At 44.8% G+C, this 12,963-nt stretch overlaps 1 protein-coding gene and 1 pseudogene across 9 annotated transcripts; both read left to right on the top strand.

Moving 5' to 3' along the window:
* Window positions 1-2,942: 2,942 nt before the first annotated feature.
* LOC125510871 (uncharacterized) lies at window positions 2,943-10,671 on the top strand. 8 transcript variants are annotated; one of them, XM_048676145.2, is made up of 7 exons: window positions 2,946-3,518; window positions 3,618-3,663; window positions 3,750-3,812; window positions 3,993-4,078; window positions 9,300-9,453; window positions 9,963-10,080; window positions 10,201-10,671. In XM_048676145.2, the coding sequence occupies exons 4-7, from the start codon at window positions 4,040-4,042 to the stop codon at window positions 10,280-10,282; spliced, it is 393 nt and encodes a 130-aa protein (XP_048532102.2). In that variant the 5' UTR covers window positions 2,946-3,518; window positions 3,618-3,663; window positions 3,750-3,812; window positions 3,993-4,039; the 3' UTR covers window positions 10,283-10,671. The 8 variants fall into 8 exon arrangements, 3 of the variants coding, with proteins under 3 accessions (XP_048532102.2, XP_048532101.2, XP_087378042.1); XM_048676144.2 differs by having other exon boundaries at window positions 3,750-3,852; XR_007284782.2 differs by lacking the exon at window positions 9,300-9,453 and having other exon boundaries at window positions 2,945-3,518; window positions 3,750-3,852.
* Window positions 10,672-11,903: 1,232 nt separating this feature from the next.
* LOC125506083 (dehydrin Rab15-like) lies at window positions 11,904-12,763 on the top strand (annotated as a pseudogene). The gene is made up of 2 exons (XR_015602779.1): window positions 11,904-12,210; window positions 12,291-12,763. The product of XR_015602779.1 is annotated as a dehydrin Rab15-like (transcript).
* Window positions 12,764-12,963: the final 200 nt, after the last annotated feature.

The following is a 12,963-nucleotide window of genomic DNA, read 5'->3' as shown; positions in this document are numbered from 1 at the left end:
TTTCAAAAATAACAGCAGCGACGTGACTAAAAAGCGCGCTACTACTACTTCATTAGCAGTAGCGCGCATTGTGACACCGCGCTGCTAGTAAACTTAGGTTGGTGGGTACTGGCGGTGGATTTTTGTAGCAGCGCGGTTTCGACAACACGCGCTACTGCTAAATTTACGTCAGTAGCGTGGTTTCCTTATCCTCGCTACTGCTAATTAGCAGTAGCGCCTCTTTTTGTGCCGCGCTGCTGCTAAGATTCTGTATATAAGGTTTTCTCTAGTAGTGTTAGTATGGAATTGTTACTTGCTGGAATGTACTTAAGTAATATATGCTTAAGGAAGCTGGTCGATTATCAGTGGAATACAATATACTATTTATATTGGAAAGACTACTCGGATACACTGATAATTGGAAGGAGCTAGATCGTATAATTATATTACAGCCCTAATGTTGATCTACATAATTAGAGGAATTTACACACTATTATGACGCGTTGCTCACAAGTGCGTGCTCCGGGGACATAATGGATAGAATCCATTAACAGACAAATATGATCGTGGTTGGTAATTTGATCTGGACTCTATCCCGAAAACTAGTGAAAAAACTAAGAATCTTATATCTGTATAAGAGATGGACTCTTTGGAAAGACAGTATAAAAAGGTCCCTATCCCTAGCCTTAGACATGCGAATTGTGAGCGGCACCACAGATAAGCGCAGAGAAATAGAGGGTAAACCACAAACCCTAAATTTTTAACAGTTACAACATCCCCGAGATAGTTTCGTAGGAGGCTACAACATGTCGGAGTGTTTGACCGATCGAGAGAAAGCACACTAGCAAAAAGCTTGAGTTTGTTTCATAGTTTCGTAGGCATTTGGTGATGTGAGTAGCAATATAGACGTCATCGCATGGATGGCAATCAAGAAGATGTGAGTAGCTAGATCGACACCACTGAGTGGAGGGGCAACCAAGGAGATTTTACCATGGATGGGGTGTAGTCCTTGAATCAGTTCTCCGTCATCATAAACCGCCTTTCATCTTCTTTGAACTACTAGTAAGCGTGCACGTGCAACGCACGTATCCCAATAAACCACAATAAAAACATGAAATTTGTCTTGTGTTTTACCAGAACATTTAAATGCATGTCACGCCCAATGATTTCAATGCAGTAATTTATTTTAGATTAAGTCGTAGGTCTTGTTTGACCGGTGAAAGACTTTCATTGTTGAAATGTTGTGATCCCAAAATTCCAAAAACAAAATGAAAAAACTCGTGCATGTAACACACGACCAATACACATGTGTTCACATAAAACTAATGATCACATAAATGTATTGTAATTGTTACTTATTACAAAAATACTTAAAAATAACAACTAAGGAACATTATCTAGTAATCATTATTTGATGATGATCCTCTCTGGAAGGTTCATCTTTCGATCCGATCTATGATGCTTCGTTCTAAGACTGGGATATTGTTTAGAACTTCATTCTCTTCATACATCAAAATATGAACCAAAAATCGCTTCCTCAATTCAAAATCATCCTACATATGTATTATATAACATTGTTATAAAAAACATGTGTAACGTGTGTAGAAATGAGCATGGTGTCAATACTTACCTTGGGTACTGGAAAATGTAGCGTCCCATCGTGCCATGAGTGCATTAAACTGAAAACCAAATAACCAGGCAGGGGGCTGTATGTATGAAATGTTACATGCGAGTTGAATGAATCAATTAAAATTGTAATGTATTGACAAGATTCATACCCGTATGAGTTTGTGGGAACAGCAGGAACTTTGCATCCCCATAACAAAATGTCATCCTTGAAGGCAAGGTTTGCAGCTTGGAGTGCAAGGTTTAGATCGTTGGCCATAGTTTCAAGTATATGCTTTCCGAAAGTAGGTATTGAAAGCGGGTCCAAAATAGAAACAACTTTTTTATGTTGGTCGAAGACAAACAATTAAAATAACCCAAGAATATCACAAGGCAATAAAATCTACAATGATACATGGATTTAGAAATATATCAATCATTATCATTCATTAAGACCAAATAAACAATGAATTTAAATTTAAATCTTACCATATCACATTCTGAGATATGATACTCATTGCTGTCAGGCCAACTATCAAACAGTTGTGCCAACATAGCAATGTCCATACCATCATCATGACTTGGGGACTCGTGCATAGTGGGTCATGGACTACAATATTGTAAGAAAATATGAGGCAAAATGTAAAATGTGATTAAAATAACTTACACAGAATCATCTCCCGCGATTAAAATAATGATATAACACGAAATAATTAGTATCATGATACGATGCAAAATATACCTGTTCGGGAGTGTCGGACAAACCATCTCCCGTGAAGTACTCCATGTAATTTAACATCCAGAGACCACAAGATCACCTTGATGATAAAGAAATTTTGTTATGCTTAATAACAAAAATATTAATAAAAAAATAGTATCATAAACTGATGATGACTGAACCACACTGTCATACCGGACACGGTCGATAAAAAAAGAATTGAACAATGCTTGCCGCTAATATAAATCAAATGATTTGAATTTCTGAACGCGTATTTTTTTATATAAATCAAAAGAACAAAAGGGTTATCAATAAAAAATGAATTTTGTCAATGCATGATTATTTTGAGAGGAACCCAGATAATTATTACTTCACCGAATGGGTTGTCGGTCATAGATATAAAAAACAAAACAAAAGAGACACACCCGATGATCCATTTGGTCAATGATCCGTTTAATCTGGGTGGCGTAATTAGGCCATAGAAAAGCAACCAGAGTGCAAAAGAAAAAAAAGCAACCAAAGGAACACTAATAAGGAGCAGCTGGTGAAAAGTAAAAAAAAAAGAAAGAGAAAGAGCAGCAGGATGTAACCCGTCACACTTGGTGTTCTCGATCTCTCCAATGATAGTGTCTCACGCACAGATCACCACTTTCTCGGCCTCTCTAGTGAAAAGTAGAGGCAGCTGACTCTCTCCACTCACTTTCTTCCTCCGCCAGCCGCCTCCTCAGTAGCACGGCGCCTCCTCTACAGCATGCCGCATCCTCTACCGCCACGACGTCGCCCAGCGCCCCCGCCCACGCCGCCACCACCACCACGACGGCCTCGCGCCGTCTCCTCCGATCCCCAGCAGGGCCTCGCCCCGCTGGCCTTATCCCCAGCACAGCCTCGCCCCGCCCCCTCCTCTCACCACTGCGGCCTTGCCTCGCCGCCAACCCCGGGGATCTTCCCTAGATCGACTCTGCCGCCTTTATCCTACTGTTCCAGAGGAGATCGAGATGCGGGGGCGGGCATATCGAATTGAATCGAGATCCAATGCGTCGACGTGCCCGCCGTAGTCATCGCCCCCCGTTCTTGGCTCAAATAGTCGCTCTGGGAAGGAGTTCGCAGCTCGCGTACGTGCTCTACAGGATCAGCATGATCTCTCTGTCGCCGCTGTTGTCATAAAGGCTCGCAGTCGACCAGACTATTTGCAGATGACACTTGAATCTATCCTCAAGTAGGCTTTGTCTCCATTCCTCTGTTTTTTATGTAGCTTCAGTTTGTACACTTAGTAGAACACACTTCCTGACCAAATGATGGACAATAACTCTTCCAGGTATCACAAAGCGGTTGCTTCATAGTTCCCACTATTTATATCACAGGTAATGCTAATAGCAATTTCAGTTCTTGTTCTTGATCTCTTTAAGTGTGTAGAATGATATTTTTACATTGCATCTTCCAATTGCAGGATGGTACAAATGGAGAAGTAAAAAATAAGGCCTGGAGTTATACCCAAATAACATTTGTGCAGGTGTGGAAAGAAACACTTGCTCTATGCTCATTGCCTAATGGTATAACAGAGCACGCTCTGCTTCTCCCGTAATATTGCTAGCATAGTTGATACTACAAGTTAATGCGTGGCTGCTTACTCTAAGTAGGCATATGAGTGCATAAAAAAGATTGAAAATCGTAACATATTTTTTATATGCAGCCCAATGAAATGTATCGCCTTGAGCTCCATTATTTAGGTCAGATCTCATGAGAGGTATTGTTTCAATTGCATTGGCATACAATAAGGTAAATAATTGCATTGGTATACCAAATCTCTTGATCAAATGTACTTCAGGAATGCTATGCAGTGATAGAATAAACATAATAGCATACCAAATGTGCCCTGTTAAGCATAAATGCTCTGAGTTATATTAGGAGGAGTACCCATCTGTCTGAAGACTGCTCTTAATATATTCTTCTCTTTTCCATGTTGTAACATCTAGATCAATCCACTTATTGGATTTTAATTCCATGTGCTTGGATGCATATTTGAATAAATCCTCCAGTCCTTCTAGATGTTGTACCAACAAATGAGAAAAGTATAAGCATCACAAGCGAGAAATAAGAGAAAAAGCTTCTTAGAAAAGATGGGGCAGTAGGACTAAGTACTAACCATATCAGTGAGGTCCTTGCGGCTCATGTATGGGCCTAGCGAGTCGAGCACTTGAACATATTGTTTTCTGGCATTTATAACACATAGGTACCAGTGAACGTCGTCCATGTTCATTGGAATGTATATATGAAGAAAATGATTATTTTAGGATGAATCGGTCGTTCTCGCTGTAATTCATAGAAATTTGTAGAAAACTAAGACTAACCATATCATTTTCCAAATACGCTTTGGCTCTATTTAATACCCATGCTGGTGCAGAATCCATGTCATCTGAGGGCAGATAGTTACCGATCTTCATCATCGTAGAGATGCATGCATTCTCTAAGAACACACTTCCACCTGACCTTACTTGTAGATGCTCCGTAGCAATCATGCCTTGTGGAGAAACAACATGGTCTTGTGCCTTCTTAGGCTTGTTATGCCGTCATATATGTTTCTTTATATGCACAGCATTGTTAGCTCATCCTCTATTGTTTGAAGCCCTTCCGTGCCGGGTGTTTGTGCCAATTTCTCGTCCTCAGTTGCCACCATTGGCTTGTCTCGTTGTGGGTTAATTTCTGAGAACAATGTTAAAAGAATTACCCGTATGTAGGATATAATATAATTAGAATGATTTTGGAAGAAATGGCTGGAACAGGAAAGTCACCTGTGTATGTTCAGAATCTTTGGCTTCTCTGTTTGCTATGTTTTCTTCAAGAATAGGTGTATATTCTGGGCTCTCTGTGCAATTATTTTCCTCCACTTCATTATTGTTGAGTATTTCACTTGATTCATCATTGCTCGGTAGCTGAAACACATGGTATTATAATATTATAACAGAGAGAATATATTTTTGATATGATATTGTACTAAAAAAATTACAAACCGATCTGTGGCATTAGAATTAGAATAGCAATGACATGTGGAAAGAAAACTTGCCTCTGTCAACTCGGGGATTCTATCTCCGTCCTTGGTTAGCATAGCATCAACAAGAGGCGTCCAATTTGATTATGAAGACAATTCTGCACACACCGTTGGTAAGTCGCTTGGGCACTCTTCAGCCCAAAAGGCATAGACACATAGCAGAAAGCTCCAAAAGGAGTGATAAAAGTCATCTTCTCCTGATCTTTGACTGCCATCTTGATCTGATGATAACCAGAATACCCATTAAAAAAACTCAAACGTGCACAACCCGCCATAGCATCAATGATCTGATCAATACAGGGGAGGGCAAAAGGATCAGCCAGACAAGCCTTGTTCAGATCGGTGTAATCCACACATATACGCCAAGTGACCCGGATTATCGATCCGGGGTGGGTGATCCTCTCTGCTCCACACAATAGGCTGCTCTGACCAACGTAAGTAACGTGGAACCGCCGGCTCAACAACATTGACCACTCTCTTATGAAGTTTCTGGTCCCTTTTGCATAAACTGATGGTGAACACATGATACTGCCCACTACTTAGCTGCTTCGAATTGCTCTGATATCCGGACTGCTGTTGCTGATTACCTTGGCCGGGTTGCGGATTATACCCTCCTTGGTTACCAGGATGACCCTGACCGTGGAATCCTCCTCCACCTAAGCCGGCGCCCGGGCCTTGGAAACCGCCTCCACCTGAGCCGCCACCTGGGCCGTGACCTCCATCAAACGCGTTTGAATTTTTAAACGCCTTCATGATCGTACAATCTTTCCACAGGTGGGTGGCTGGCTTCTCCCGGGTGTCGTGTCTTGGACAAGGCTCATTCAATAATTGCTCAAGGATGGGACCTGACCCGCCCGACCGAGGGGGCTGTCCGCCCTTACGCCGTTGATTTCCGCCCTGTTCATTGGTGTTAGCAACAAACTCATCAGCCTTATGTTTATTACCTCCTTGATTTGCCGGTTATGCTGGTGACCCTTGCCGTTGCCGTTCTTCTTTCCCTTCGTTGCCTTTTCTTCGTCAGACCCCGGGTCCTTCGTAGTATCAGAATCAGCATACTTGACGAGAGCCGCCATTAACGTTCCCATGTCATTATAGTCACGCTTGAGCCACCCCAGCTTCTGCTTCAGAGGTTCGAAACGGCAATTTTTCTCCAATATTAAGACTGCTGAGCCGGCATCCATCTTATTAGATGAATGTATTATCTCCTTGATCCGGCGCACCCAATGGGTTGTGGATTCACCATCCTCTTGCTTGCAATTGGTCAGGTCCACAATCGACATAGGCTGCTTACACGTGTCTTTAAAGTTCTAGATGAACCGGGCCTTCAACTCCGCCCATGAGCCGATAGAATTGGGTGGCAATCCCTTCAACCAAGTACGAGTTGTTCCATCTAACATCATAGTGAAAATACTTGGCCATTGCTGCATCGCTGACCTCCAATAACTCCATAGCCATCTCATAACTCTCAATCCAAGCCCCGGGCTGTAAGTCAGCCGTGTAATTAGGTACCTTACGAGGCCCCTTAAAGTCCTTTGGCAAACGCTCATTATGTATGGCCGGCACCAAGCAAGGAAAGCCTCCGGTTCTTGTGGCCACTCCTGCCTCGACCGAGGATGCTGGATAAGCCGGAAAAGTTTGATGAGCCGCCTGATCTGCTGCCATTTGAACTCCTCGCTCTACCTCTTGACGAATCCTCTCCTGATCCGCCAAGTTAAGGGCTCCAGCCCGCACCGACTCATGCCTGTATGGCCGGTTGTGGCGTTGAGCATTGCTTGACATATCTGCGGATTCCATATGCCTACTGTAACTCGGGCTCCGGCTTGGGCGAGGAGTTGAATGGATCCTATCTTGACTGTAGGAGTATGCATCCTGCTGCGCCAGAGCTGTTTGAAGAAGTTCTCTTACCCTCCGTGTTTCAATTGCCACCGGCGAGTCACCTTCCATCGGAAGAGCCGCCAGACGAGCTGATGCTGCGACGAGGTTTTCCAAAGGGTTGGAGAAGTGACCCGGTGGCGTTGGGACGTAATGAGGCGGAGTGGTAATTATACGAGGTGGATCCATGGCACGCGGCTGGACCGGTGCGTCGGGTGTTGTAATCCGGGGTGCCTCCGGTGGGTTACTTCCCCTGGCTCCGGGTGTGTGAAAAAGATTCCTAGGATCGAGCGTCAGAGGCAGACGTGATTGGGTTTTCTGATGCCTCCTCCTCATGACCTCGTTCGACGCGTTCAGATCCACTGAGAGCCGGAAGGTCTCCGCTTGAAGCTGTTGAGCACGAACGTCCAAAGCCGCCCGCTCTGCTGCCATCCTGACTTCCTCTGCGGCTAGATTTTTCTTAGATTGCACCATCTCTTCGCGTACGCGTACCACCTCTGCATCATGCTGGGCTTTATCCGCTGGCTCTACCATGGCAGTCAACAAAGTCGTCAGTTTATCCATGAGGTCCATCAAGATTTGAGCCGGGGGGCGCGCAGGGTCTCCTGACCCGGCTGCAGCCGACCCGGTAGCTGTTGCCGCCGCTGCTGTGGAGTTCTGCCCGGGCTGTGTCCCTGCCATGAAGACTCCGGCCCAATTCGGCGGCTCAAGAGGGTCCGGAATACTGCTGCCATCGGAACAGCCCCCGAGCATGCCGTCCTGCAGCTGGTACAAAGAGCCCGTCTCGCCCGTTGATGATGCAGTGTCAGAACAGACGACCGTCTCACCGCCCTCCACCGATCCTTCAGAGTATTCACCGCTGTGGATGCAGCCTACGAAAGCATGCTTCACGGCAGATTGAACACAGGCAGTCCTCGCGCGCCGAGCCGTTTCGATGAGGTCGGTGTGGACGTCCGACTCAGGACCTGACTCGCCGATCCGGCCGATGAAGACGTGAATTTCGCCGAAGGGGACCCAGTACCCGTACTCAATTGAGCCGGCCTCGGGGCCCCATCCTTCGTCGTCGATGTAGAGCTTGCCGCGACGACTCTTGGTCATCCGGCCCATAGCGTATCCCTTGAGCCCTTCGAAGCTACCCTTCAAGAACTCAAATCCACCGTGCGCTGGCCCCACGGTGGGCGCCAACTGTCGTGGAATTGTCACGGTAGATGTCCTAGAGCAAGGACTTAGTCCTAGGGCCATCGCACTAGGAAGCTTAAAGGGGTTAGTCGGGACAAAGGACATGAGAGGGTTTTATACTAGTTCGGCCCCTTACGATGAAGGTAGAAGCCTACGTCTAGTTGGGATTGGTATTGCTGGGGTTTCGATCACCAAGAGGCTCAACTCGCCGTCTTGGTTATCGACTTGTTGTTTCTCACCCTAAGCCGCCACCGGGTCATCCCCTTATATACATGGGTTGACGCCTGGTGGCCTACAGAGTCCCGGCCGGCTCATAATTGTGTCCGGCTCGGTGACTTCCTTTACATGTCTTTCTTTACAAGTCTTTCCTTACATACGGCGGTTCACAATATCAGGCCTTAAACCGCCTTCAGGCCTTTGGGCCTTCTATAAGACTTAATAAACTATAATCTTGAATGTTTACTGGGCTTCTTGTGTAACCCGCCATTGGGACTGACCCGGCCCCTCCTGGGCGGGTCATAACTGATAGTAATATCCCCAACACTCCGTAATGGACTCTTGTGTAGCCTTTGTGGACTCGGGATATGTATCCTCATGTACGGTTATCACCTCATCAATCTGCATATTCTCTGTATCCTCTGTAGTAGATTCTTCTTCTATCACCTCTGCCGACTCAATGTCTGTATCCTTGCCTTTCTTTATTCTTTATCACGTCTTCAACCTGCATATTATGTATATCCTCATCCTTTGCTACCTTGTTGATGTCATTCTGAAAACCCAAGCATGGCAATTTAGATAGGAAACCTTGCATAGGAAGAAGAGAGATATAATATGTCTTTACTCTGTATGGTAGTTAATATGAGCCATAATTGATTACCATATGAACTGCTGCCTCTGTAGGATTTAAGTAGCGGTGGTAACACAGTCAGTTGGGAGGACCCAATGGCAGAGTCGATATTATTGACATTTTCCTTGTTAGAAACGGCAGTATCTGGTGTTCTTAATGAATTTGGACCATCAAGTGGAGTCTCATCACTCATTATCACATCAACAGGTATGCCTGCATCATAATTGTATGTACAATGTCAGCTGTTGACACACAAACGCCGGTATTATGGTTGGATGTAGGAGAACACATGACCTTCTGTAGCTGGTGTGTGTCGTTGCTGGGTGACAGTAGACTGCGTACTAGGCCTCTCCATAGTGTCAAAACCTGTCCAAAAGAACACTTAATTAACATGATTTTACATGTGATTGATGAAATGCATGAGAAAAACAGAGAAAATGGAGTAACCAGGCGACATGGCCCTGTGTGGCTTAGATGGAGTGTTGATTCCATTTAGAATAGCACCCGTAGCTTTCTTACGATCCCTTGCCTCCTGTCTTTTCTTTAATATTGCATCCATGTTTAGTGCATACCTCTCCCTTTCCCTCTGTTTCTTCAGCTCTTTTGGATTTGTTTTTTGACCTGCGACACAATGACATATTCTGGATCTACAAGATCTAAGTAGGTAAGAGTAGGTGATATATGTATTTACCTGAACTGTTGTTGTTGTTTGTCAGGTCCTGAAAGGGAGTACGTACCCCACTACGTTGAGAGGATGCCATATTGTCTTCTCAATGGTTTTTTTGTGAAACACTTATTCAACCCTTCATCAACTCAGTTTGTTCATGATGTACTGTAAGTATCAAATTTCACAGTACAAATTACAGACTGTCAGATTCAAAGAGCAATTTCCTTCGTCTTCTGTCAGATCATAAGACGTGCAGTATAAATTGATCTAACCTGTGGTACTGGCAGGTCGAGATGTTGCTGCCCACATGGGGTGATGACACCGGAGGTAGGGCAGCGCGCCGGGTCGAGGACGTCGTGGACAGGCTGAGGGCGGCGTGGCGGGGACGGTGGGGCGAGGAGAGGTAGGGAAGCAAGGTGGGTCGAGGATGTCGCCGACACCAGGGGCGAGGGCGGCTAGCCGAGGCAAGGTTCGTGGCGTGATGGCAGCGTTGATGGTGGAGGATCGTGGCATGGTGGCGGCTTTGATCACGGAGGTTCTGTTTAATTCCCGGTGGGTGTCATCGCTGGGCTATGTCAAATCCTGAACGGGGGAGTCTGCCGGCAGAACATTTGTTTTGAACCGTAGATCTGTTTGTAGTATGGTGGATGTAACATGGACCGTTGGATGCAACTAGGTGGGTTTGATCGGACGTTTGGGGTTATCATGTGTGCACTTTCTGGGGTGCACATAGGGGAAGTTATGTTTGATTTTTTTAATAGTAGTATAGATGCATCACTAGTAAGGTACACGTGTATTGCATGTATTAGATTTGACAAGCAAATTAGGAATAAATACCATACTATAGCATATAAGTTTTGAGTGATATGTGCATGATGTAGATGTTCGTTTAATTCTTATAGTTTATCTTATTCAAAATCGATTAGTTTTATAGAAAAAGTTAATCTATTTTAAGATTCATGAATTGTACATTGTAAAGCATAAAGTAAAAAACAAAAATGGCAATTCATTTAAAAAAATGGACAATTATGATACGGAAGATTTTAGAACAAAAAAGAAGTGTTTGTGGTTTAAGGTTTGTGCATTATGCTTAATTTCAATCACGGGGTCTTCTAGATTGTACATGTGGTAGAATCTGGTGGAATGTACTTCCTCCGTTCCTAAATATATGTTTTTTAGAGATTTCAAATTGTAAAAAAAAGTACCTCAAGAAGAACCAATGGAGTAGCGACACAAAGCACACCGTCCTGGGAAAATACACAGGAGCTCCTGTGTGCTCCACACCCCTATACAAATATTAATTGTAAAAATACTATTTTTTAAACTGAAATTTGGGGATATCAAACGTGTGTTCTCAATCTATATCCGTGTGAAATTTCGTGAACAAATACCAGAAAACGTAGCGAAGGAAATACTGTTCAAACAAAAATTCATCCAAACATTTTCTTCTTTATACATAGAATTTTTGTCTTTTTGCCGCAAATACGTTTTCTAGTATTTTTTCATGAAATCTCACGCATAATATTTTTTCACGCATAAGTAGATCAGGACCCAGGTTTGGTATCCCAAAATCTTAAATATATTTTCAAATTTCTTAGTATTTTTTAAATTTAATGTTCGTACAGAGGTATGGAGCACCAGGTATTACAAATCCGCTTCCCACCGTCTTGTAACTTTTTTGTTCATCTTCAAACTCACCGTCCTGTAATAATTATAAACTGTAACATCAAAATAGAACGACGAGCTAATCTGTCAAGTCACCCTTCCAGAACAGTCGAATGCGTACGTGGCCTCCCGCAAAAAAAAAAAAGAATGCGTACGTGGCGCCACCGACACGTTCCGCTTTGCGACGCGTGCACACGCCCCGGCTATCCCTGTGCCCGCGGCGACCACTTTGCGCCTCCCGACTCACCATGCGTGCACACGTACCCCCTGCGATAGCCACCTGGCCTGCCAAATTCCTTTACGACCCCGGCCTGTCGCTACGGTATAAATATCAACCTGGCAATCCACTTCTCTGCACACAGCGACGACTCACGAGCTTTCTGTCATCCAAACTTACAAAGACCAAAAGCTAAAGCCACAACCGTTTTAGCAAGAGGCAAAGGATGGAGTTCCAAGGGCAGCACGACAACCCCGCCAACCGCGTGGACGAGCACGGCAACCCGTTCCCGCTGGCCGGCGGCGTCGGGGGAGCGCAGGCCGCTCCCGGCACCGGCGGGCAGTTCCAGGCCCGCAGGGAGGAGCACAAGACCGGTGGGATCCTGCATCGCTCCGGCAGCTCCAGCTCCAGCTCGGTATGATTCTCTGTCGACACACACATGTACACATTCATCTGCTTCTGTATGTCTAGATGTTCATTTCCGTGGCTGTACAGTCTTCAGAGGACGATGGCACGGGCGGGAGGAGGAAGAAGGGCATGAAAGAGAAGATCAAGGAGAAGCTCCCCGGCGGCCACAAGGACAACCAGCAGCACATGGCGATGGGGACAGGGACTGGAGGAGCCTACGGGTCGGGAACATGAACTGGTGGAGCCTACGGGCAGCAAGGCCACGCAGGAATGGCCGGCGCCGGCACTGGCACCGGCGAGAAGAAGGGGATCATGGACAAGATTAAGGAGAAGCTGCCGGGACAGCACTGAGGTGCCGGCTCCGGCCGGCTGCTACACGCGTCAAAGCCTTCAAGTTCCGCGTGATCTTTGTTTAATAATAATAAGATGAAGCTGAACGAAAGCTTGTCTCTGATATCATCTGCGTCAGGGACACTTTTCTGTATACAGCGTGCGTTGTGTTTGTTATGTTTTGTGTGTTGTGTCTTCATGTTGAAACAAATTTAGTGCTTGTTTCTCTATATGAGGGTCCTCCTTTTTTACCTTTTTTTACTGGTCAATGAGCCTTTGAGCTAAGGATTAAAATGACACTTTTTCCAGTTATAATGATTATCATGTTTTCAGCAACGATAGTTATAAATTAAATCATATGAACACAAATTAACATTATGTTTTTCATTTTATAGAGCCCACATTCAATGGGTCTTCAATTCAATTAAAA

The sequence above is a fragment of the Triticum urartu genome, chromosome 5A, assembly GCF_056163025.1.
Source record: "Triticum urartu cultivar PI428250 chromosome 5A, HENAU_Tu73, whole genome shotgun sequence".
Classification (NCBI taxonomy): Eukaryota; Viridiplantae; Streptophyta; class Magnoliopsida; order Poales; family Poaceae; genus Triticum; species Triticum urartu.
This window is presented reverse-complemented; position numbering and strand designations above follow the sequence as displayed.

What these genes read in the sequence shown, in the direction of transcription:
- LOC125510871 (XM_048676145.2), top strand. Translation starts at nt 4,040, where the DNA reads ATGAGAGGTATTGTTTCAATTGCATTGGCATACAATAAG. An exon ending in TTGCATTGGCATACAATAAG is followed by an intron (nt 4,079 to 9,299) that starts GTAAATAATTGC and finishes CTGCCTCTGTAG; the next exon opens with GATTTAAGTAGCGGTGGTAA. An exon ending in ACTCATTATCACATCAACAG is followed by an intron (nt 9,454 to 9,962) that starts GTATGCCTGCAT and finishes GTTGTTTGTCAG; the next exon opens with GTCCTGAAAGGGAGTACGTA.